This window comes from Sitodiplosis mosellana, unplaced genomic scaffold, assembly GCF_009176505.1.
Source record: "Sitodiplosis mosellana isolate CC-2019 unplaced genomic scaffold, AAFC_SMos_1.0 Smas_scaffold_5, whole genome shotgun sequence".
Taxonomy (NCBI): domain Eukaryota; kingdom Metazoa; phylum Arthropoda; class Insecta; order Diptera; family Cecidomyiidae; genus Sitodiplosis; species Sitodiplosis mosellana.
This window is the reverse complement of record NW_022595248.1, coordinates 3,556,194-3,581,918: the sequence shown is the minus strand read 5'-3', so window position 1 is coordinate 3,581,918 and position 25,725 is coordinate 3,556,194. Positions and strand designations below refer to the sequence as shown.

General features: G+C 36.5%; 1 protein-coding gene across 1 annotated transcript; it reads right to left on the bottom strand.

Annotated features, from left to right (window-relative positions):
• Positions 1-19,987: 19,987 nt before the first annotated feature.
• Positions 19,988-21,393, bottom strand: LOC129567004 (2-acylglycerol O-acyltransferase 2-like). Its single transcript, XM_055443453.1, has 4 exons — positions 21,262-21,393; positions 21,001-21,098; positions 20,804-20,935; positions 19,988-20,687 (listed from the first exon to the last, which is right to left on the bottom strand). Exons 1-4 carry the CDS (start codon positions 21,391-21,393, stop codon positions 19,988-19,990), a joined length of 1,062 nt encoding a protein of 353 aa, XP_055299428.1.
• Positions 21,394-25,725: the final 4,332 nt, after the last annotated feature.

Sequence of the window (25,725 nt, the reverse complement as noted above, 5' to 3'; positions counted from 1 at the left end):
GTTTGCCAAGAAAACTAAATTCTAATCTTAATTGTGGTAGCTAAGCATCGAAAAATGATGAAATGTAAGGAAAGTGTAGATTGAAATCTATTTTTTAATATTGGGCTTCCAGTGATGGCATCTTTGTTGTTATCGGTAGTTCAAATGTCTAAAGTCCAACATTTGATTAGCTAGCTTGAAAAACAGCCCAAGAGAAACGACCAATATGTTTATACGCTGTCTATCCGCCGAAAATACACTACAATATATATTCACGCTTATTGGACGCCCAATTGAATATATATTCTAGTGTATATTCGGTGTATTCTTCAGCGTGAAACAGATTGAATCAATGAATGCATTCATGGCCATCAGAGGGCGCCTGAATATGTTTCAATATGTTTCACGCTGAAGAATACGCCGAAAATACACTAGAATATATATTGAATTCGGCGTCCAATAAGCGTGAATATATATTGTAGTGTATTTTCGGCGGATAGACAGCGTATAAACATATTGGCCGTTTCTCTTGGGAGTCATGACTGAATTAATAATAATTGGCAATGATTTTTATTGTCAACTAAGACCATATTTCCAATGACAGACGTTTCGTTCCACTGTCAACACTGGACCTACGAAAGAAATAAAAAAAAACTGGCCTAGAAAAACAATATCGAAATTGTAAAAATATAATTAACTCAAATGGAATAAAACCAACGGCAAAATGAAACGACTATTCGAGCAGATGAATTTATACACACACACAGACACACACACACACCGAATCCATTTGATTTATGCTTGAATTAACCACAATTGGTTATGCTCTTAGCAAAATGAATCGTGGTTTGTTCATTACTATCAAACGTCAATTTAAATGTGATTTCCAAATTCTGGATTCGATTTTCAATGAATTGCCTAACTAAATCAATTTTATCAAATAAAAATGGCAAATTTTTATTAATTCATGTCGTTTGAAATGCATTCCATTGAAAATATCGTCCAATTTTTTTCATTTCGCTAATGAATTTGTTCGGTTTTTTTTTCCACTCATGTTTTCCGATTGAACAAAATCCCATCAAATTGTCTTTGTTTCCGTAGTTTAAATCAAATCTATTTCCTACATCAACGAGTCAATGTCGGTCGTTGTCGATATTTTTTTGTTGTTTTGAAATATTAGATTTGAGTGAAACATGTTCGATGCTTGGCTTAGCTTCAGTCAGAACGAGACACAAATACTCTACATAATTGTACAAAATTAAAAATTAAAATAAACCAAACGATTAAAATAGCTGATTCATGGTTTCGATGCCAGAAGAGAGTGAAAAAACGATCGACTGATTGAAATCGTTCGAAAAAAGAGAACCATCCATTTGGCAGGAACTTCGGCAGCTTTTGTTAATTTCATGCTCGTCAAAATCATTTTTGATCGCTTTTTTTTCCTGTCACTTTTCTGTATCTCACATTCGAATCAATGTTGATTGTGTGGCGATGTTCTCTCTCTCTCTCTCTCTCTCTCTCTCTCTCTCTCTCCTTCATCAGCAATTTATATTGAACAAAGCTGAAAAATAAATGATTTTTTTTAAATTTAAAAATGAAATTTAATGAAAAATTCGGGCTTTTCAAAAATATGGCAAGTATTGAAGTGAAAAAAGTTGTAATTAAAATTACCGGCGTGCATAATCAAAGGCAAAAATGTGAATTGCGCACGATGGCAAAAATGATATGTATTCCGTGAATATAATTCACGCTTTATCTGTACACCATTGGGATGAAATACGAAAAATGTAAAATTTACTCCGAAAAAATAACCCGGCGAATGAAATGAACCAGGTAAACCAGAAAAACATACGAAAGAATCAAAATACAGTGCGACCGCAACGCAATGTTGAAACCAAAAAAAAAATGTGACAGCCACTTAACTAAAAACAAATGAATCAATGTTTATGATTTATATTGGCGAGAAAAAAGCGGGTCAGTTACATGCATATGGAGTGCTATACAACGATGACTATCGATATGGTTTGATGTCGCAAAATAAACGTGTAACTCATTAAATTTTATTTGTTTTGACATTATTGTGTGATTTGTTTGCTTTCATTTTTTTCCAGTTTCATTTCGCTGATGAGCTGCGGCAGTGATGTGGTACGGGCTGGAATTCAACAAACTAAATGCTCATTTGAACTCAATTATGAAAAACGACAAATGCAGCGGCGAATGCAAAAAAAAAACGCACGCACGCACGCAGAGATGCTGTTTCCATAACTGGTGCACACTGCACATGCACATCGATCACTCGTCGATGAATTGCGGTTATCGATTACAATCAGTTTGTACCTTCTTTATGCTCATTCGCAGAGTTTTATTGCATTTTTTTGTTCGTTCCATCGAGCACAAATGAAAATGAAAATCGAAGAGTGACGTGAAAACGGGCAAAAATCGAACGTGATTGCATAGAGTCAAATAAATATAAATCAAGTGTTTATAAGTTTAATCAACGTTTGTTAGTTGTTTCGCTGTAATTTCGATGCTTCTCCGTTTGTTGCCTTGCTGTGTGTTTCCGTGGCAATTAAATGTTTTAAGTAAATGTGATGCTATAAATTAATTTCAAGAATGTGTATGTGTTTCGTGCCCAAATGGCCAACTCAATGAGCGATAACAATTTGACATATATCATTCAATACAACATTGCCATTTGTAGCAGTCGGAACCTAAGCAGCTCGGGTGTTGTTGTCCAGCGTAGCGGTTTTTCACTCATTCGCACCGTGCGCGAGAGAGAGTGAGTGTCAAGTTGTCAACTGAACTGTATCAAGTGTCGAGAGTGAGCAACTCTTGTCCAACATTCAAATCATAAATTCATAACAAATAATATTGTCGTCTTGCCATTTACGTCTCTCTCTCTCACTCGTTTTTATCCTCGCAGCCCATTTACATTTTATTGGAGACCAGTTTCATTTTTATTAGCACTAGTTCTGCCTCGCAACTGGTGTATAATAAGTCAAGCAATGAGATAATTTATTAATAACTGCATCAATGTATCTTCGATTGCAATCCAATAAATTTTTCCATTTTGGTTTGATGATTTGTGTTTGGCTGCGTTTTTCTTTTTCTCAATTTCAACTGTCAACATGTGTCGATCATCCATTCCGTGTAAAACTTTTTTACCAATTAAATTACATAAGTACACGTAGCAATGTGCGACACCTTGATTTGCTGCGTTTGATACCTTTTTCAAATGTGTGGAAAAAGGTAGCGAGAAAAAAACGGCGACGTGAACAAACGTGAAATGCCAACGGAAAAGCGAAGCGATTATAAGCTTATTCCATTTAATTAATCCATATTTTCATATTTGGCTCTTAATTAAAATTGTTTATCCGGCTTTGAATGTGACCAAAAGAAATTGACACGAAAACCGGTTAGCGAGCAAACGATCGAGTCGAGCAACAAATGTCGAACAGAGATCGTTGAGCGATGCTCGTCAAAGTTAATTCAGTCGGAGCACAATAAAAATGGAATTTCCTTAGGTAAAGGTATTTAAGATTAAACTTTTTCTCATTGCAGTTGCTCACGCTGTCCCTTGAATCTCTTTCGAAAGAGAAAAGAGTCTTTTGCATTGAACGAAAAAGAGCCACGTTTGATTTTTAACGACAAAAGGAAGAAGGAAGTCGGCAAATGTGTATCAAATAACGAGCATAAAATCCATAAAAACCAGTAAATTTTCCCAATTTATTGCGATCAAACATCGAATGAGACAGAAAAGTGGCGCTACCGATTTCTTCACTTGGAAAAAACTGTTCAAACATTCTAGGCAAAAATGAAATCGGATGAAAAGGTTCGAAACAAGAGAAATTAAACCACATTTTGCGGCCATAGATTTTTCCTACTTCATTGTAAATTCCACCTGACTTTGCCTGAATTGGCTCGGATTTTATGGTCTTATTTACACAAAACATTTCCTGCACGCATTTTGCCGTACGCATTTTTTTGTTGCCTAAATGTGATCGTCCTGCTCATAAAATTGACAAATTATTAATAACAAAATGATATTGGGAGCCACATAAATTTTACCATAATAGACAGAGGCCCCGGTAATGGGTGCAGACACAATTGGAATGTGTCGCATAGGAAAGCAACGTTTGACACATTGTAGTGTTGAATGGGCATAAGGCGCCTGTTGCGATTCGTATCAGTAGACGTTGGAATGGGAGAAGGACGAAACGGAGAAGGGAAAAAAAAATTCGGAACACGAGAAAAACAAACAAATGTAATTATTAATTTTTAAGTGAGTTTCTATTTTTGTCATACGAAACAAATTTCTCTCTTTTATTTTGGTTTCGTTACCTTTCGTTTTTTTTCTAGTTTCATTTGTGCAATCGAACAGATGATGCGAAAACGAGACAGAAAGAAAAGGAGAAGAAAAGAAACAAAGCCCATGCGATACGCCGACTGAGTTGAATTTGTGTAATGCATTGTTTACCTTAGTCTGCTTCGCATTTCATTCAAAATATTGAGAAAGTCATCGAAAACGCTGCACAGATAAGAGAAAGACAACGGGCAAATTTATTGCTTTTTTTTAAAAATACGTTCAGAGACTAGTGCATCGTCGCTCATATGCATCATCATTGTTTATTAGATATTATGGCAAAATGGACCGAAATGAAAGTAGACGAAAATTTAGGATAAGAAAAAGAATTATTTTTTTTTGTGTCCAGCCAGTTGCTATCGTGCCTTTGATTTTAATTACCTCTAGTTGACCGGCGACAAAAAAAAACAATTCCAAAGCATATGTTAGTGAGTCATATTTTGTTATCCGTGCCGCTTGTTAGACGTTTAATGCCGATGATGTAATTCCTTTGGGAATCATCATGAAATGTCGGTGAGATTTTGATTCAGTGGTTGAACACGAGACTTTCGTTGAGAATTTGAAAATTTCGAAATGTGTCGCTTTCTTAGTGAAATTGACTTTTTGTAGGCATAATATGCCTCTATAGGCACAATAAGACAAGATTAGATTCAGTTTGACTATCAAAATCAATCAATATAGAAAAATCAATAAAAGTAACATCATACTCAAGCTCATTGCTCACACGTTCACTGAACGATTCGTAATCTGAACGACGTTGAATCGAACATAAGTAAAGACACTTTCATGCCAAGAAGGGACTTTCATCACACATATATTGATTTCGAAACAAAAATACAACAAGTGCCATCTACAAGCGAATAGTGCTATTTTTTTGCTCTGCATTCCACATTTTTTATCTCGTTCCCATCGGAATCGGTGTTTTTTCTTTTTTCTTTCTCTTTCTCTTTTGTCTGTTACTTGTACCTTCTTCGCGTTCTCCTTTTGCACATATGTACCAAAGAGTCTTCAACGAAAGACCAAACAGCAACGGCTGCATTGGGAATGTGAGCATTGCGTTTGCGTTGGTCATATATTCCCACACCAGCCAACCGACCGACCGACCGAACTCGAAAGAGATACAGAGACACGATAAAAATGCATGATGCGATATTACGATTCGGAGCAGCCGGTGCGCGCGCGTTCATCGCGTAAAACATCTTCATACGTTTGCTCATATATTGAACGAATCTATTCGCGTCAGCAGCAATCGAGAGTCTCGGCTTCAGATGGGTTATTCTTGTTCGATGTCGTGTGCGTGTTTGTAACGCGCAAATATCGAATGAAAAATTCATATTCATTGCTTACAAAGGGTTGTAAATATAAGTGTAGCCGACAACTGTATCGATAAATTTATTGCGATTCCGAAGCTGCACAACATCGCATACACTGTTAACAAAATACCATCGAATATACCATCGATTCAATCCCTGATTTATTTGCTTCACAATCGACCATGGTCCCTCATTCTATCCCAGTTACCAAGAGAAAAAAAGGAAAAGAAACAGGGTGATGCGAAATAGCTGTGCAAATAGTCAAATTGAAATTCCAATAAGTGTCAATATTTTGAACATTTTGCTTCATCGGAAAAATACCATTCGTAATCCGTATTGCGTTGCGGATATGCCATCGATTATAATAAAATAAAACGTTTCCAATAAGTATCATTTACCATAACACAATTTAAATTTTAAAATTAAATTTTCTCGGTTTTTCTTTGAAATGGTTGGTTGTCAATGTGTCGAGGCGACGACCCTCCGTTCAACGGCACCGACACGACGAAGTACAAACAGTGGAATGAACACAGTATTTCTCTTTTTTGCACGGCACAACAACAACAAGCAAATGGAAGAAAATGTACATAAAAGCGGTCCCTAAAATACAATAAAGGTTATCATCCGAAAACTGTCGAAAATTTATTTGTAATAGAATTGTTGTTTTTCCTCTTTATTTTTCTTTTAAAGAAATCAAAATAAACCCTCGCTACCATTATTACGTCCAATATACATCAAGACTGGAGTAATATTTTTATCGAGGCTACATTCGAATCGAATCGAAAAATGGAAACCAGAGAAGAGAGTATGAAATGGAAATTGTCATCGCTGTGCTGGCAAAGAAGTGGAATGAGGCAAAATACGGACGAGAGAAAATAAAGAAAACATGTTTTTTGTACGTCGAAAAACAAGGCACCATCACAGAATCAATGTATTCATAAAAAGGATATTACAACCCTTAATCTATACGCAACGGTTTGTGTTATGCATTCAATGCGTAAAGTGATTTATCGCTTTCGTCTTTGAGTTGACTTGATCGGTCGCTTTGACAGGGCTGCCATGGTCATGCCACATACACACGAAGGGGATTTTGTTTATTTGCTCAGCAAAGGGAATGAGCTGTCGGTCCATTCCTTATCGACTCACTAGTCATATTTACAATAAAATCCACAGTCAGTATGGGCAACATTTGCCTTCAATTTTTCCCGAAGCCTTGACAATTTATTCAAATTATTAAAATATTTGTTTGAACATTGTTGAACGACGGCAACAGCGGCGACGGCGGTGACGATGAGGTGATGATAATAAATGTTTCTAATGCAAATAAATCGAATGAAAATATTTTCGAGTGCATTTAATTGTTTAGTTGAACACTTTATGCGAAGTGTGTGTGCCGTTGCACTCAATCACACTAACCCTCCTGAGTTAGGGACAGCCAAACATGCTAATGTTCTTTTCATTTTCAATTTTCGGAAAATCCTTCGGGCCATGTCACTCATCCATCCATTTCAAATGCAGTCAACCTGTTTGTGTACCAAGTGCGTGCTGACAGCCACTGTTTGTGGGCCATGGTACCTACTCTTACCACACTCTTTTATTATAATGAAATATTTACGCGCATTAATATTAAGCATTATATGCGTTTGGCCACTTAAAATTTTTTTCATTTCATAATTCGGCTTTTTTTGCTCTGCTCTCAATTCATTTTTTTTCTCACTTTATTCATTTATGGAGTTGACAGTGTATCAAGCGGATTTCACACCCTCAATGTGTTTGTGTGGATTAAAACGCAGTGTTACTTTTTGAGATTTTTCAAACGTTTATTCAGGATGCATCAGTTATTATTGCCACAACCAAACTCCTTCTATCGACCTTATTTGCTTTTCTCTACCCTGTCGCCGCTTTTTTTTTCGTCGTCACCATCATCATCGTCGTCGAAATATTATTATTGCGTGTAAATTTATTGCAAATATGTATAAACAGAACAATTGACATCTGTCTTCTAGTGAACATTCACTCTGTGAAATTATAAACATGTTTAAGGCAGTATGCTTCTCATTGTGTTGCTGATCACTCACTCTACCACTCAACAGGCAACAGATACACATTGTGTGTGTGTGTGTGTGCGCACTATATGCGTATGGTGAATATATGCGGATGAACTCCCTTGTGTCAATTCTTCCCGCTGAGCACATTATCATATATGAATTAAGGGTACGCAGATTCATTCAGCCACTATATGCACCGAGAAACACAACGCATTAGCAACTGTAGAAAAAAAAAAGTGATTTTTTTTCTACTTCCATTTTTCGGATTACTCAGCAGCAGCAACACGTATTCAATTTTCCGATTAAAATACTTTTGGCATGGCGACATGAATGCACAAATTTGTATACAAAAAGCATACATGCTTTATGGAACAATGTTTATGGTTCGTATAAAACGTGTTAAAACATATACGTTAGGCATTCGGTGCCATTGCAATTCGGTAAATTGTGTCGACTTTATTGTTTTATAATTTATTTCTTTGTATTTGGGGTTCAAAGTTTTTAGGTGAGAGGAAAGATTTTTAATGCAATTTAATGGATGTACTAGCAAATTATTTTTATGTTTGAACCAAGACAGGGAAATATGATTTTGAAATATAAATGACTAATTTGAACATTAGTTTAATAAATTGAAGATGTTAAATATGAATTTATGCCATTCAAAAAACGAGATTTTTTATTTTGCATTTCATTTCATGGATTTACGCGAATTTACATCTTCATTATAGTTGAGTAAGAAGAAGAAAATCTGTTGGGTTGAATTTAAAATAACGTTGAATGAAACGCATTTGACGAAATTTTCCTATATGGGAGCGAGCCAATACCGACCGTATTGTGCGCTATGATCAATAAAAAATGAAATCATTTTGCCATCGAATATCGATCAAGAGAATAAAGATGGGTAAAAAGGATCATCTGTTCATCATTTATCGATTCCTTCCTTCAAAAACTAAAAACTTTTTAGAATCAATGAATGAATAAGATGCTTCATATAAATTTGGGTTCGTTTTAATCAAATTCTGCACAGCAAATTAGACATACCGTAATGTGTGTTGCTTATGGCATCCGGGTAATGTGCGAAGACAGTGTGTCTGATTCCGTTTGGTTGCGTCCGTTCAGTCGGATGGAATTGATTGATAAATTATGTTGTAGCAACTGTGAATACGTGTGTAAAGCAACAATATGTCATTTTTCGTGTGCTTTTGCACAAAGGAAGAGAAAAAAAAACAGTTAAGAAGACTGAAGAGGGGAAGCAATTTATAATCCCTTAATATCAAAAGACCCATAACAAGTGTACAATTTCACACTCGCTAAACAAATATGATAGATAAAGTGATGAGCATTTAAAAACACGGTGGTATATTTCGATGCAAACATCCCCGCACAACGATCTAATCAACAGCGGGAGCCGATTCATTCATTTTTTTTTGTTCTTTCATTTCTTTCTTCACACTTGTCATGCATTAAATTAATAACTCTGTGTATTAATATATACGCTTGGAAGAGGTTTTTGTACGGCATTTATGAGGGTTGGTAACTCACTCGGCCGAATGATTACATACACAGTATACACACTTGCCCGTCTTCGGTTAATATGATTGTGTTCGCGCACAAATAGATAAATACTCTCAATCGTTCTATTGTTTGGAACAATTTGTATTTAACTTAACGCATATCAATCAATTGTACGATTTTCCACGCCATTTTGACAGCGAATGCGAAGCACACTCACGGAATATTTGAACATATGCGACGATAGCACCTATCGATTTCATAGAAACACGATTGAAATAATGAACAAATATCATTTTGCTGCATCTTTTGATTATCACAAACGCAAAAAACGAGTTTTTTTCAAAAATCCAAAACGAAATTTATTCTTCCAATAAATTGTAGAAAATAAATTCGTTTTACGGCCATTATCAGTTTGAACGAAATTGCTTTTGCAGTGAGAGGGTAAAATTATGGTTAGCTGCTCGTTTTTTTTTTCGTCGTCGTCGTCGTTGTCACCAAGTGAAACAATTTACGTGGCGTTCCATATCAGAAACCATCATCTCTTACGTTAACATTAAAATGGCGAATATTTATGCAATGGAAAATGCGCTCTTTCATCGTTTAAACCAGCAAGCGATGGTATTTTTTTCGCTCTCTCTCTCTCGGTGATGCTTTTTCTTATCCATATCATTCGTTAGCCGGTTGAATCGCTGCAGTCTCGATGAAATTGCAGACGCAACACAATTTCACAACCGAATTTCCAGAAGAAGAAAAAAAAACCATATCGCCCGAACCTAAGCTCAACGATATTAAAATCTCAAATGTGCGAGAACAGAAAAAAGAGCGGTAAAAACGATGCTGAATGGTGATGGTAAAGCCCAACCTCAATGTCACGTTGCCCATGATTTTACCCACACAGTCGTTTCGTTCCGGTTGTGCGCTCATTTCGGTGTGCAACAAAACGGCAAAAATATCTTAATTTTAATAAAAGCATTTAGATGTTTAACTGAGTATTCATTTCCAACCCCTTCCCGTCAGACCACACACCTGGCTGGGTCGCCATATCAGCGGCGTTCTTTTTTCACTCATAAATTTCGATGCAAGCGATAAGGTAGTGTTAAAAATACGGCCAACATCTCTTCTTGCCGTGAATGAATAAAATGGAAAATTATTATTTGGTCGAAATGGCTCTTGGATCCGAAGATCAAATCAGCGTAAAAAGGGCGTCGCTTTAGAAAATCATCTATTTCGCAGGTCGTTTTTCTGCAATCTAAAGTGTCTGAACCTTGGTTTCGTTTTAGCATTTTGCCACACTTTTTTTTTGCATCCAAATGACAAAAACCATGAGCAAATATTTAGATGCGAAAATGAAAGTGTTATTGCCTTTTAATTGCGACGAAAATGACCCTGATGCTTGAATTATATCTTAAATTCCATTAGATTTGTGTACTTTTGCGATTAATGTCGTGATTAAAACTGGGGAGTTTTCGAATTTGATCGGCTGCCGAAAAAAAAAGGTGCGCATAATTTTCATTGACTTAAAAGAAGCTTAAAATGAAATTGACGAACCAAAACGATGAAGCGAAAAAAGAAATCGACGAGAAAAAAAAAACACGAAAATTTGGTAATTTCATTTAAAATTGCGTCTGATCGCTGATTTATATATTATATAAATGGAAGACGGTTTGGCAGGTAAAATGTTTATTACGAATTATCGTGTTGAATTTAGTGTGTATGTGCTGGCGGTTTGAAACTGCTTTGGAATACGTAATGTTTTCCAAACAAAATAATTTGTTTTGCCTCAGCATGTGCAAGTCGTTTGCACAAATCTCTTGTCGTGCACGATTCTCATTTGGTGCTGACGCGAGGGCATTTTTGTGTATGTGTGTGTGCGTCTCTATGCTTTATTTTTTTTTTTTTTAATTTAAAAACAATCAATATTAGCTTTAATCTTGTTCGTATTCTACACCTCAATGCAGAGAGCGCTCCGGTGTGTCGCATCTTTTGTTTTCGCACAAGTCATTTGCTCTCGTAAAATGTGCTGTAATAAACGTATAATATTAATATAACGTTCAATTTCTTCGATATGTTTGTGTGTGCGTCGTCCCAAATCGACCTCCCATCGCTCGCCTTTATTATATTATCCATTTTTTCCAATTCAATTTCTTTGAGCGTTCATTCGTCGGAGTTCGATTTTCCATTACTGTGTCTATATCGCAAATTAAATGTATGTGTATTCGAGTGTGTGTGTGTGTGTGTGTGAGCTCCGTCCTCATTTCTCGTGCTGTCTTCAATTTCATCTGAAACTGTTCGAATATAGACAATAGGAACGTGTCAGCAATGTGTAATTTCAAAATTAACAGACGTTCATTCCGACGAGCGAATCCAGCACCAGCAACAAAAATATGTAATCGAACAACGAAATGAGCTGATGTCAAGTTCGAATGAAATGAGCAAGGAGAGGAAAAAAATTATAAACATTTTGCAGTTCAATTGCTCACCATACGTCCAACTGTTTGCCAACGATGATGTTCAACTGTTTTTTTTTCAATCATCGAACAAGCAAGAGCGATCGGGAGAGGGAGAGAGAAAAGTATATCGAGAAATTCATGGAGAAGAAGAAAAAAAGCAATTGACTGACTGGTACGATTAAACGTGTTCAAGCTGAAACGATGGCCGAACCGTTTGTATCGATTATGTATTTACGTACCGCAGTGGGGGACGCAATCACGACGATGACGATGACAAAGACAATATACACAAACCATTGGCGCAAAATAGAAAACATGAAATTAAATATTAGTTCGAGAGAAGAAGAAGAAGAAACAACAAAACCACCACACCCTGCCATATGAAACCATACGAACACGAACACTGTTCGCTCATGTCACGAATACAAATTGGCGATTTGCGATACCATACGATCCCTCTCTCTCTCTCTCTCTCTCGTTCTCTCTGCTGCTCTTTCTTCCGCGTCACCAAAGCCACATTCAGTGAGCTGGAGCTGGAGATGCTGTACACCGCACACTGATTTAATTTTTCTTCGCATGGATTTTCATCATGTCACATTTTATTAACAAATATCCGTCAATGAGATTGCTTTTCATGACGATGCGCCGTCGCCTTTATTGAGTTCGTGTTTTCCTTTCATTATATTGTCGTTATTTTTTTTTTCTTCTTCTTCTCATTTCATTCTTCATATGCCATCGATATATATTTGGAATTTTGGGGTGAATTTTAAATTCTTCTCGCCTTTTTTTCGCCATTCATACGATACGGTCGAATTCTCGTAGGTTTCCTTATCGAATTTCGACTTATGTCAGTTAAGCTGTTCATGTCATTTTGCACCTCTCGCCCCCATCGTATCGCCGCTGCTTAGCTGTGATTGTGACAATGTCAATGCATTAATATCGTTGTCGTACATATTAAGTGGCCCATGCTGCGAACGTTCGCTATTCTAATTGATTTATTTTTATTTTATTCATTCGACGTGTTTCAGCATTTTTTCCTACGCATTTTCAATACACACTTGTACAACCTTTTTTTTAATGGTGGTTCCGTTCACATTTTTATTGCTTTGGTGAGGTGCACGCTTAGAATAACGTAAAAAATAAATGAAAATACACATTTTGATCGGTATTTATTTGCTAAAGTTTAATTACAAACTCCAAATATTATAATTATTTTGTTTAACTTCATTCAAAATCGGGTGACATAGTTCCAAGAGAGAAATTTTTTAATATAATAATAATTCATTCATTCATTCTATATGTGTTGCTGAGAAAAGAAATTCGATTTGTTAATCTGCTGTCCAATTATTCTATTCCCTCGGAAAAATCTTATTCATTGAATTCATGAGGTTTTTATCAGAATCTGGCGGCATCTGACCGGCAAGTGTACACGATTTACAACAGAATTTGACATAGTACTGATGTATACAATATTTAGCCTTAACAATAAGTTTACAATTGGCGAAGTATTTGTTATCTACGCAAGTGGCCGGTACGTAGGACCCTAGAAATGGAAAAAGAAAATTCATGAGCCATTTGGATCGTTGCACAAGTACAAATTCTAATGTGATCAATTGAACTTTGAAATTACCGCAACCGCAACTTTGATTTGCTGTACATGGAATGCAGAGCTGAATTGATTCTGGTCCTTGAGCTGCTTCAAAATTATCGGGACAGCAACCGAATTGTAAATTGAGACAGCATCCTTCACTTTTTGGACCGTAGACCGGCGTGATTCCATTAGGACAGCAGCCGAATGGTTCTTCTTCACATAGTGCGTAATCATCCGTTGTGTACCCTGTTTCGGCTGTGGTAGTAGTTTCAGTTGGTGCTTCGTTTGTTGTTGTTGTCGTCGTCAAATTCTCCATCGTTTCATTACAGTTTTTAATTAACAAATCTGTCCCTCTACGATACGATATATTTATCCATTAAAAACGATGATCGACATTCACCATTTTCATAAGCATTTTGAAGTGCGCTTTTCCAATCTGGTTCATTCTGTACGTCATTTCTGGTCAATGCGTTAGTCACATTAATACTAGCTGTGAATGATTTTTTTTTTCATTATTATAACAATTTTTGATGCAGCACTCTTTACATGATAACTGATAATGAATTCAATGCTAGCATTGCTATGAGAAAAATATTTAAGCCTCCATGATTTTCATTCAAATTAAAGAATAAGCGGCAGCTTTCATCTATTCTCCACTTCCATTGGATTTCAAACATTGGAACGGTCAAAGTGTATCTAATGTAATGGAAACTAAATGCAAGTGGAGACGGTGTGTAAAAAATAGTATAGAAAAACTTTTAAAATGGGGAAGGTTCTTTACCATTGTATGTAATACAGCCGAAGAAAGCCGATCCCCATTTTTCTTGCAGTAAATAAAAATCTGCGCCGTTCTCGATTAACAGTATGGTTATGTTGTCGTTGCCCAAATAATTCGTTCAAAATAAAATACGAAAACAATGCACTGTTTGTTTACCCAATACAATTCAATGGATCTCACCTTTCTGCAGAGCAAACATAAGTTGCGAATTGCCTTGGCTATCCTTCACATTGATATCGGCCGAATTATTAATCAAGCACTCGATCATTCACTTTGAGTCTACATTTTATTCAAGTTTTAATCTATTTCCTAGCTTATTGAACTGAGCAAACTTGATCTTTCATGTTAATATCCACATCGCATTCAACCAAGGCATCAACTACTTTATCATGATCTAAACAATAAATCAGTCAACTTATAATTTTACTTGAGCTCTGGCATACACAATAAGTCTCTTTTTTCTTTATTACCATTTTTCACAGCTTCAAAAATGGGTAGAGTTCCATTTTGTTCTGCAACATTTAGTTTAGCACCATTTTCGATAAGAATTTTCACCATTTTTTCGTGTCCTTTCAAATGAAAAAAAAAACTGTGATACTTATTATTAAGAATTGCATGCTGTATGGGGATGCACGCATATGGACTGCGAGAAACTGATAAAAAAACATTATAGGTTTCAATAAGAAAAGTAGAATGAGCTTTAGTTTCATTGTTCATATTCTAATAATGACACCAGCGTCACTAAGTTGGTGACCAAAATGATATTCGATGGTAGAAGTTTGGAGAGTGCTCAGAAAAGATTTGATTAGAACTACATAGCAAATAGTCAAAATGAAGTTAACATTTTTATGGACGTTTACTTAAAGTGCATGTCATTCTGAGTGATTCATTTATTATTGAAAACAAAAATGTTCACCTTTTTTTCGTGGGCACGTTTTATCGTCTATTTTTGTTTCGCATTCGGAAAATGTTATACTATAAATTCTAGAGAGTATTTCTTCCGTTTTTTTTCGTGTATCTTCTTCCATTCCATCGCAAGTCGCATTAAGTTTGTTGTTTTTAATTTGAAAACGCCAACATAATTTTCACCTTTTTTTCCCTTCGCATTCTCTCTTTCGCTTTGCCACATCCAAAAAAAGTTTATTGAATACGAAAAAAGCGGGCGGTTTCGTTGTGTATCGTTTGCAAACGAAGAAAATTACATAATAAAATGTATCTAAATTTATGCATTTTCCACTCATAATACACAGCAATTGATCGCGATAAGTTGAGCATTTCAGCGTGAAAATTTCATTTTCGTTTTGTTCGGGTGTTTCGGATTTGCTTTCGTTTTTCGCTCTCATTCAGCGTATCAGATTTTTTTTCTCCATTTGTTGGTTCTTTCAACCCTCTGGTTATTTATCTATGGCTGCCTCAAACCCGGCGCTCGTAACTGCCACTCAATTTCCATACATAATATGTAATGTATACACAGAAATATCATCGCGCGCGCACTCACACCGAAATGAAGAAAAGAAATATAGAAAACCGAATGAAAAACAGCGAGAAAAAAATCCATACACCATCAGGCCAACAGCAGCAGCAGCAGCAGCAACAACAACAGTCAAAGTGTACAAAACTGTTTAAAATTCTTAGATTGTGTCGGCCATAAATTTTGTGAACAAAGCGAAAATAATATAATATTATATGTTGAAATGCAAAAAGTAACATCAACAGCGTGGAGGAAAAGCGAGACACGAGAAAGCGAAAATATTGCAAAAATGAAGTGGGAAAAAAAGCAGAGAAGCAGGCGCGAGTGTATGGTGGTGTGTACGATGAAGACGAGACGGGCGTCGAAAAAAAGCGAAAATTATTATTCCACCGTATTTTACCATCATCACGAAAATACTACACAAACAATGTGGCCGCGCGCTTTGGCGCGTCCGAACCCAAGAAAAAAAAAACGAGAATAACAACGCAAAAAAACGAGCCAGAGCACCGAAAAAAAATATAGAAATGTGTGTGAAATGCGATATATCGAAGAGTGAGCGAGTGAGCGCGCGCGTTTGTAGATAAAGGAAAAATATAACACCCAAACGAAAAACCCAGAAAACTGAATTGAACAATAAAAAGATAGAATAACAATAAAAAGTTGAGGCAAAAGCGAACATATTTCAAAGCGCCACGTTCGTTCGTTCGTTCATGCTGGCGCATTCTCTTATCGATAGCAACCGATCCACCGAACGAATGCTTCTCGCCATTTTCCACATTGTTTTTGTATACACCAATTTTCATCTAATAATTCTTTCAGGATTTTTTTCTCTTTTGAAACTCTATGTCTTTCGCTCTTTGCCATTTTCCCGTCTCGAAGAACAATTCGCTTTTGCAATTTTGCTTCGCTGCCGAATGAAAAGCAATGTTATTGTCTTTTGCAGAGGTTTGCTCATGGAATCCTCTTTCACATTCTTCGAACTTTGAACCATTCGAAATTATGAACAATTAATTAAAGCTCGCATTGTGAGTCGCTCCAAGGAAAAAAAACTTTTAGAGAAAATATATCGAAATTTTGAAACTTGTTTGAACAAAATTATACACTATTTGCGTGCTTTCGCCGTGCACACTCTATCATCAACGCTCATTTCTCGATGGTGAATTTCCATTTTTCAATTACAAACTTTCGCTGCCAAAATTGGGTGAAATGTTGAAAAGATCGAATCAAAGATGGTGTTGAAGGTTTGACGCATATCGATGTCGTGTCTCTCGATGACCGGAAATTTTCATCATTCGCATGAACAAAGAGCGGTCTTCGATCTTAATTGGTTTTCACCATCGAAGCATCAACTTGCAAAATAGTTCTCGATTGCCAAAACTTTTTCTCCTTTTCTTATTGTTTGTTCGTCAGCAAAACTTTGCGCTTGGTTACTAAAGGAGTAATGGCGCCTGTGCCATTTTTCCTTGGCCATACATATCGAAATTTTTTTTATAACTTGTCTTATTGTTTGTCTATTGCAAGTTGGAATTTATTCCACGTTGGTTAATGTTGCTGTGTGTATTTTGCTAATTCGCTTAATTCGAACGCCTATAGACTAGGCTATGATGCGATGCGAACAGTAGCAATTACCGAATGTTGCTTTAGTTGCTATTAATTTTCGTAATATGTTCGAATCGGTTCGGTTCGGGATGGGAAGTGAAAGAAAATGCAGGTTTTGATTTTCATCACGTTCGATATGTATTTTTTCTCTTTCTCTCTCTCTCTCTCTCTCTCTCTCTGGATTCTTTTGTTCAGTTTTCTTCGTTTGCGATTCAGCAAAAGCTCGTAATAAGTCGCGTCTGTGTGTGTGTGTGTGTGTTTTGAGCGCGCAATTGTGATGAACATCCCAAATGGGAATAATCCACTGTGTCGGAGTAATTATTTGATGAGCTAAGCAGAAAACGTTTTGTACGTGACTTGTTGTCGTTTTGCGTGTTGCAGGCTCTCATGTTTTCGGGTTTTGTTCGTGGCGGGTTTGTCTTCTGCTTCTTCTTCCTCCACAAAAACCCAAAATCTATCGTTTATCCAATTCGATTAAATTATGCCAAGAAAATAAACGAACACATTCATTTCGCCGTGAGAGACAACGAGCACCAGCCGATCTTCGTTTCGATAAAAATATATTTTATCGAAACGTTTGTTTTCGACGAAATTCAAGGCGTTCAATCATGTTCAGAGAGGAAAAAAGAAGTTTCGAAATCCCAATTGCGAAAAAGGCTTTTCGTTTGTTTTTTTTTCCAATTGCAGAAATAAAAATCTCGCTAGAATCCATCGTTTCGAGATCCATTCCGATAAATCCTCCACCAAGAGAAAAAAAAAACATAAAGTCGAAACAGACAAACATTCTCTTCAAATGGTGTCAATAACCGTTACGTTTATGATCCAAAGTTCTGCGATATATGAATTGGTTTTTCGGATTTACCCTCCTACGTTATTTTCCATCACCAAAATTATTACCTTTTGTTTCGTTATTTCCGAATCGGGTTTTTTTTCTTTGTCTTTTTGACGCGCAGCCGTATACGCTGAACCCCGTCGAATTATGCCTAATCTCGACTGATAAGCATGGATTTGTTATCATACATTTATGTAACATGCCATATTCGATTCGGCACACGCAAAATAAAAAACCAACATCGGGCGTCGAGTCATTGCCGAACCGGAATGAAAACGAATAAAAATTGGCTTGAAAATCTGCTTTTCGGATTTAGTGTTGTTGGCGCTGCGCTACCAGGTCCTATTCCACCATAAGCCGTTCGAACAATGGCTTTGGCAATAAAACTCATTTAGATTTTGATCGTCAGGCAATAGCGAATAAACAATATTAAAAATGGTGTCGCCTATATTCAAACAACCCCTTGGTTGTTTTGTCCTATCGCCGCAGCAAAATAAAAAGCGATTATTATAAAAAAAGATTTTTTTTCCACGTTTTCTCGGCTCCCCTCCCTGTCTTTGGTGGAGCTGAAATGGGTTTTCCATACATATATACACATCGAAGCAATATTCGGTGCCGTTTCGTTCGTTTAACCACATTAATCTCGAATAAAATATACTCCTTATCATCAGCGACAAGCGCTGTGCAATACACGCTATTATTTTGCTAGCTGGAAAATTGTTATGAAAATGTGGTGATTTGTGCTTGGTTGTGTGCATTTCTGGTTGCTTCGCATACATATGACGGCGAAGTCGGTCTCTCTGCAGAATATATCGCACATTACGGTTATTATAGAGTCGACCGTATATTTACGTTTTTTTTTTCGTTCCCGTTTTTGTCATTTTCCCGATGAGCGTGTATAAATTTAATCTGGAAAATTGCTGCTATGAACTGAGTATTAACGACGTTATCGCTCGGATAGAGAGAAAAAAAAGAAGAAGTAAAAGCAGGCTAAAAGGCGGTGAACAACACATGTGCACCGCTTTTTATCGGCAAGCGCGCGCTCATTCGTTCCATTTGCCAATTATGGGGTATTGCGAGCAAGAGAATGAACGAACTATAGTCTGAGTCGAACGTACGCACGGTGTCGTACATTACGGTTTTTGGGTGACGGCAGCGGTGGTGGTGATGTTGGTGCTTGTGCTGGTGGAGGATAGCATAACGATTTTCCATCGCACTGTTATGTGCACATCGAACGAGGGGTTAGACACGGTGTGCACAAGACTCGACTATGTATTGGGCATTGTGATGCGGTTGTGAGCGCGTGTGCTTCGCTTTTATTTTCATTGCGACGATTTTATTCCTTGCGATATCGAAGTGGAAAATATGATTTAATTTCATATTTCGACCGCTCCGATAGGATTTTCCCGTCACGAGCACTCGAACCAAACACCGTAGACACGCCTATTCAGAGATTGCGTAATACAACATCATTCTCACCCACACTGCACTGCACCGCACATGATGTGGCCTGTTATGATTTTGTGGTTTCATAAATTCGCCATTTTTTACCACACACAAACACACACATTTCTCGATGGGCTTCGGCCCGACTTTTCATTGGTACTTGAGCCATTTATGATTTTGGATTTTCATCGACGACGCCATTTTCATATCACCATGGATTTTCTTCTATAGAGAGACGTGATACTCGAAACTTATTGAAAAGATTTGTTAAGGGGCCAATGAATTTGTTCCGAAGAGAGTTCCGATTGGACATGGTAGAACAATTTTCATTTAATTAAATGACTTGAAAGAATTAATTCTATTTTGAACTTCAAAATTGTTCATTTTTCAACACGAAAAAAAAACCGATAAACTCATTTTCATTCAAAACTCAGGTATTTTCAATTTCATCACCATAATCATAAATTTCGCCTTAAAATAATCACAAATAATAAATTGAAAATGCACATTTTTCATAAAAAGCACACTTCTCTTCATTCCTAGCTTAACATTCAAGTAAAAATCAATATTCATCGTTTTAAATTCGCACTCCAAACTGCAAGTCATATGATTTCCAAGTGAACATCTCTAAAATTCTCTACATATTTGCTTTTGTGTTTTTCGAATAGTTCTGTGAGTCTCCTACAAAACAGCGCATGGGTTTCATTTACTTCAGTTTCGCTTGGGTTTTGAATTTTCTTCAGATGTATCGGTGCACCGATGACTGTTGTAATTGGGTGTTTTCTCGGAAGCAATCCAAATTTACACTGCAGATACCCTCGGCCATTATAATGTATCGGAGTAACGTTTGTGTATCGTTTAAATGTGTCTTGAAAAACTCTCATCCACGAACCGGGCTTATAATCGACTATTTCGTACATATTGTTCTCACCATACGAAATGGCCGGCACGAGCGAGCCACCTGTTTGTAATGCGATTTTAACGAATCCCTTGCGCCTCTTTAGATAGCATTTGTATGCATTTGGATTCGTATAGAACGCTTCACGAGCACCGCCAACTATTAAACCGACCCCATTTGATGTGTATCCATCATGATTCGACTCATGATTGGGGTCATTTGACTGCTTTAGTAGCGCCTGCAATGAACTTGCCGATGCTGAACTGAAACCACAACTTAGGAGTATTTCACGCTGAACCGGCATTAGCATTGTAAAACCAAGTGTCGTACATTTTGGACGAATTCCAGGAAAGAGCGTCGACCATTTGGAGTGATTTGAGCTAAAGTTTGCACCGGCTCCGAGGCTAAAATCGAGATTTTTCCATTACTTCTTCCGTCAATTTATTTATTGGTCTTTATTTATTCTAGGAACAAGTTGCATTTTGGCCCAAATCAAAATGTCCAAAAATTCATTTATTACCTAAGCCATCCATGTGGAAAAACACAGAACAAATAGTTTCGATCCGGTGGCAAATCAACAGTTTTGACCAAATCAATTGGGAAATAATCCAAACAATATTTCCACACACCCATATTTCTTATCAATGAAAACCTGAAATTGTAAGGCCGTTAAGTGTCTCGAAAATTCTTCTTTTTGAACGATTTTTCTTTATTTACCCAACGCCACGGCCACCTTGATTACCAGTCTGTCGGTCATAGTAAATGAAGGCTAAATACGACAAGCAAATTACTTTGATGTAAAAATTACCGATATACTGAAATTGAAAACAGAAAATATTTGAAAATTCTTGAAAAAATTTAAATTTTTGAATTGATATTTCATCATTTAGATGATTTTGTTCTGGTTCATAGTAATCAACCGTTGGTGTGATGATAATTTTTCATTTTTCAAAAACGAAAATTGAACATAGAAATTACAATCAAGAGAAAAATAACAAAGGTACAAATTGGACCCAGTGCAATTTCACAAAACACAATAAATCCAACGCTGAGCAATTCCAAATGGCGATACATCGGTGTATGGAACCATGGCATCCCGTCTATCACCATTTTTATGCAATTTGAAATTGGGGTCTTGCTCTACAAAAAGTAATTCGATCTTCCAGTCCAACGAAACACTTTTCTTCACCAAGCCAAAGAAAATAATCAATGGCTATTGCACACGAGCCAGAAAAAGTAACTGATTTCGAGTGTAGAAAAAACGTGTGCAGTAGACATTAGACATAATAGATGATAGGCATTATTTGTTTCAAACTGCTATCATTTGCAGTAATGACGGCGGCTTCAACGTTGCACTTGGTCAATATAAACGGTGTTCCAAGGTTCGAACAATACGAACAAAAAAATGAATAAAGCAAATGGCAAGATTCAAATGGCAAATGAGTTTAAACAGCAAATGTACTATACGGCACATGACTGTAGTCGAAAATATCTATTCTCGAAATGGGCGATCATATCGTTGAATGCATTTTTACATTGTAATCTTTATGACAATGATTGAAGTTCAAATAATCTATAATTTTGCGATTAACGATGCACGCAACCATCTACAAAGTTGTGCTCGTTTTCGTCTACTTTCGATCATATGTCGCTGATTTGCGCAGATCACATGCCCTCAATCAGTCAGAGAACAGCAGATAAGAACTCTATTTTGCTAACAAAAGAGAAGATGTGCAACGGAAAGTAATTGATTTGTGTGATTTAATTCAATTGACTTACATCAGAAAATAGTTTCAATGCTTTAAATCAAATGAAACCAGTGACGTTGTTATGGGAAATTGTTGACATTGAAAAATCGGCTGAAGAGGTGAAGAAAACGGAATTTTGTTTAATGAAAAAAAGTATAGACAAAAATTAATACAAATGAAATGAGAGAATTGTAATAAAAAAAAGCGGCAAAATTTAATAAAATAGAGCGAAAAAAATGAAGAAAATGTCTTCGGCCATTGCTTACCGAATATTCCAACGCCATGAAATGTGCCAAAGAAATAAGAATCATCATCAAAAGTGTCGTTCTCATAGCAACGGCATTCGCGATGGAGAGAATATTCACTTAAGCGATTTAATTAAACTTAATACGAAAATTTCTATTTAATTTTCCACATTCACGCAAAATGATATTATAATTTCATTATACGTCACTATACCATTCCCGGAAATGCTGTCATAATCTCGAAATATTTCAGCTGAAGCAAAAAAAAAATCGCATTGGCTTTGCGTGCTCGTATGCTTGAAGGGAGCGCGATTTTCCCGCATTTCTGGATAATTTCAGCTCATTTCTCATTATGTTCTAGCACTTAAGTATGGAATTTCGCCTCCCATTCAACGAACGAATTCATTAAACTTTATCAATTATAAAATTTTATGACACAATTATATAATAAGATCCAAGTCGGCGCGCACAACGTACGACTGCTATTATTATAATCTCTATAATTAATGAACGAATTTTACCGTCAGGGGTATTTTCGTCATCATCGTTTTTCGTCGCTCTCTTCGACATTGTGTGACAGAATGGCGTCTTATCCTTCATTATTCTCAAGTTGTCGGGTTGACGCTTTAGCAGAGTCGGTTTTAATTGTATTTTTAACAAGCGCACACAATGAATGTATATATGTGTGTGTAGTATAATAGCAATGTTGAATATGAAATGAAGGAAAATTGTTGATTTGATGTGGATTTTCAAGTGTACGTCTTAACCTTTCCGAAGAAACGCCACATTCATTGCGAAATGAATCTAGCCCAAAATGACGACCCGAATTTCATATTCTGAACATGAATTGTTGTCATTGGGATTTCAAACTCTTCAGTCTTTGTTTCGTAATTTTGACGTTCGAAATGCGGGCATTTGTTTCACTGTCTTCATCGCAAACATGAGATGATCAAATATTTATTCGAAGCTTTATTAAATTATAACATTTTCAAAAGTTCGAAAGGTTGAAGAATTGGGCTAAAATGGCTTCCCTAACGAATAATAATTCTCTGAAATATCGATTTTTGACATTAGATCAACGACTTGGAATGAATTTCGTTTGATTTAGCTGTGAAATGGGAGAGCTTGATTTAGCTGGAAAGAGAAATTCCATGAAATGTTCCTTTGGAGTGACGAATTAATTTCGAATGAACATGATTTGAATGAATGTCAACTGACTGGTGAGCTAAGAACATATCAGACATTTATATGGTTTCACTGTCCAATCCGTGTAAAATTTATAATCAAAACGAACGAAAAAAAATCATCTTTCTCAAAATGATGTTTATTTCCAAGCCTCCTCGAAGTCCTAAAATATGCTTACATATAATCATCGCTCCAAATACCGTCTCGCCTTTTTCGTAAACAATACATATCCTCCTTGCACAAAATGTACCGTCAAGAATGCAAACAATGGCCCATTGAACGAGACAAAAAAATGTCTGCGACCACAGAACTTCATTATAAAATGCGAACCGGTTGAAATGAGACAGAACGAGATTAAGTTGTTTGGTGCAAGCGAATGAATTAAATGTAACCCTTTTTGAGTTTGGTTCTGATAACAATTCTATAAAGTCGGAAAATCTGATTGTTATCTTCTTCTTTTCTTCTCAGTCTCCCTCTCCTGTGTTTGGTGTGTAACATTTAGACATCCCAGAAGACAATCAACCGTTACGCTTGCACCAGCAAATATATTACAATCAAAATGAGAGAGCGAGAGACAAAACGCAAAAATCTGTGAATTGTAACACGGTAAAACCAGCCCAAGATGGTAATGTGTTTTGAAAATAAATTCAAAAGTTTTCCATTAAACGAACTCCGGGTGATGCAGAAAGAGTGAGAGAGTGAGAAAAAAAAGAGCGAAACTCAAGCGATATCTTGAAAATTACAATTTTTTTTTTCGCTTTTCTTTTTGGCATCTGTTCATTTGACTTATTCCCAATGCGTTTGGGGTTTTTTTCTTTCTACACTTGTTATGTCGTTCAACCATTGTGCGCACATTTTTTTCCGCTCTCGCCGTTGGTTGGACGATGGAGTAAAAAGAATTTTTAATTACGGCTTACAATTTCTCAGAAATTAGACGATTCAACGAAGTGAATACTGTGACAATAACACACAAAAGTACGAATAAATAAAAGGAAAACCGGGGAAAAAGTCATCGGTGCGATAAGAAATGAAGTTAACGATATATTAGTGAATGGTTGCTGCTGTTGTTGTTTTTGTTGGGCGCAGTGTGACACTGCTACCTTCTCTATCTCTCTTGCTCTTACTCTCACTCCTCCCGCCGAGAATTGTCCGTGGCGAGAGGGTGAAGCAAATTTTATGGTAGACAGCACATAATTAAAGGCAATGCACGGCAAGTTTCTACTTTAAAAGTGAGTCCGAGAGAAACAGAGAATTCCTTTTCAAAATGAAAGCCAAGAAGAGAAAAGAGAAAAAAAAATGCGATTTCGAGACTATAGAAAACCAGAGATGAAGAAAGTGAGATAGACAAAAAAAATACAATAATTCCACAGATTTCTTATTATTTTTGTACTAGAGCGATCAACACGAGAAAAAAAAGAACCATCAAAGCAATGGAGCAAATGAAGAAAGCGAAAAAAAGAGAAGTATATGTAAGACAGGAAACTCGTATGGTGTGCGAGCACCGAGCACACCGAATGGTGAAAGCGAGAAAGAGAGCGCGATGACCGATCCACCGACCGAAAGAAAAACAAACTCAGGCAAATAATGTGAAAGTAAAGAAAATCTTTTAATTGCATCTCTTCTGCTTTTAGTCCATTCTCGTCGGTTCTCTCCCTTTCCCTCTCTCTCTCTTTCTCTCTCTCTCGTGTTTTTTTCTTTCTATCGTTTTTTCTGTCTTATTCACAATTTCTTTCATTTCTCTGCTTTTGGTCTCTGTGTGATGAGCTTTTTTTTCGGTGGGGTAGTGGTTGTTGTCGGTTTTTTTTCTCTCTCTCTCTCTCTTCTCTGTTTGTTTTCGCTCCGCTCGGAGGAAAATTTATAGCTTATGGAAGTTTTTATTGTTAATTCCATTTTAAACCACGCGCATTTTTATTTTTCGTGTTACGGCGGTTGAATTGTAGCTGGTTGTTGGTCATTTGCCGTCTTTTCTCTTTATTTGCTTCTTCGTTCATTACGGACAGCAAGCCCGAGGGAGGATGATGGTAGCGGCAGCGCGGCGTTCGGAGTGCATACAGAAAAATATGTAATTACAAACAATGTTTGAAAGGAGAAAAAGGGAGGAAAAATAATGAAATTAAAGAGAAAATGTTTCATTGTTCTTGGTTTTGTTGTTATTGTTGTTGTTGTTGGTCTTGTCTTTTTTTTACGGGTTCTATCTTCTCGCTTCACATAATCCATTCCATTGGCTGTCACCTAAAAACTCTGTACCTTCAAAAAAATTTCCA

Bases quoted from the DNA above. Each gene is read 5' to 3' on its own strand.
- LOC129567004 (XM_055443453.1), bottom strand. From the start codon at position 21,393: ATGGTGATAGACGGGATGCCATGGTTCCATACACCGATGTATCGCCAT. The intron at 21,099-21,261 runs GTAATTTCTATG...TTTCAATTTCAG, and splicing joins TTGTTATTTTTCTCTTGATT to TATATCGGTAATTTTTACAT. The intron at 20,688-20,803 runs GTAATAAATGAA...TCTCGATTTTAG, and splicing joins TTTCCACATGGATGGCTTAG to CCTCGGAGCCGGTGCAAACT.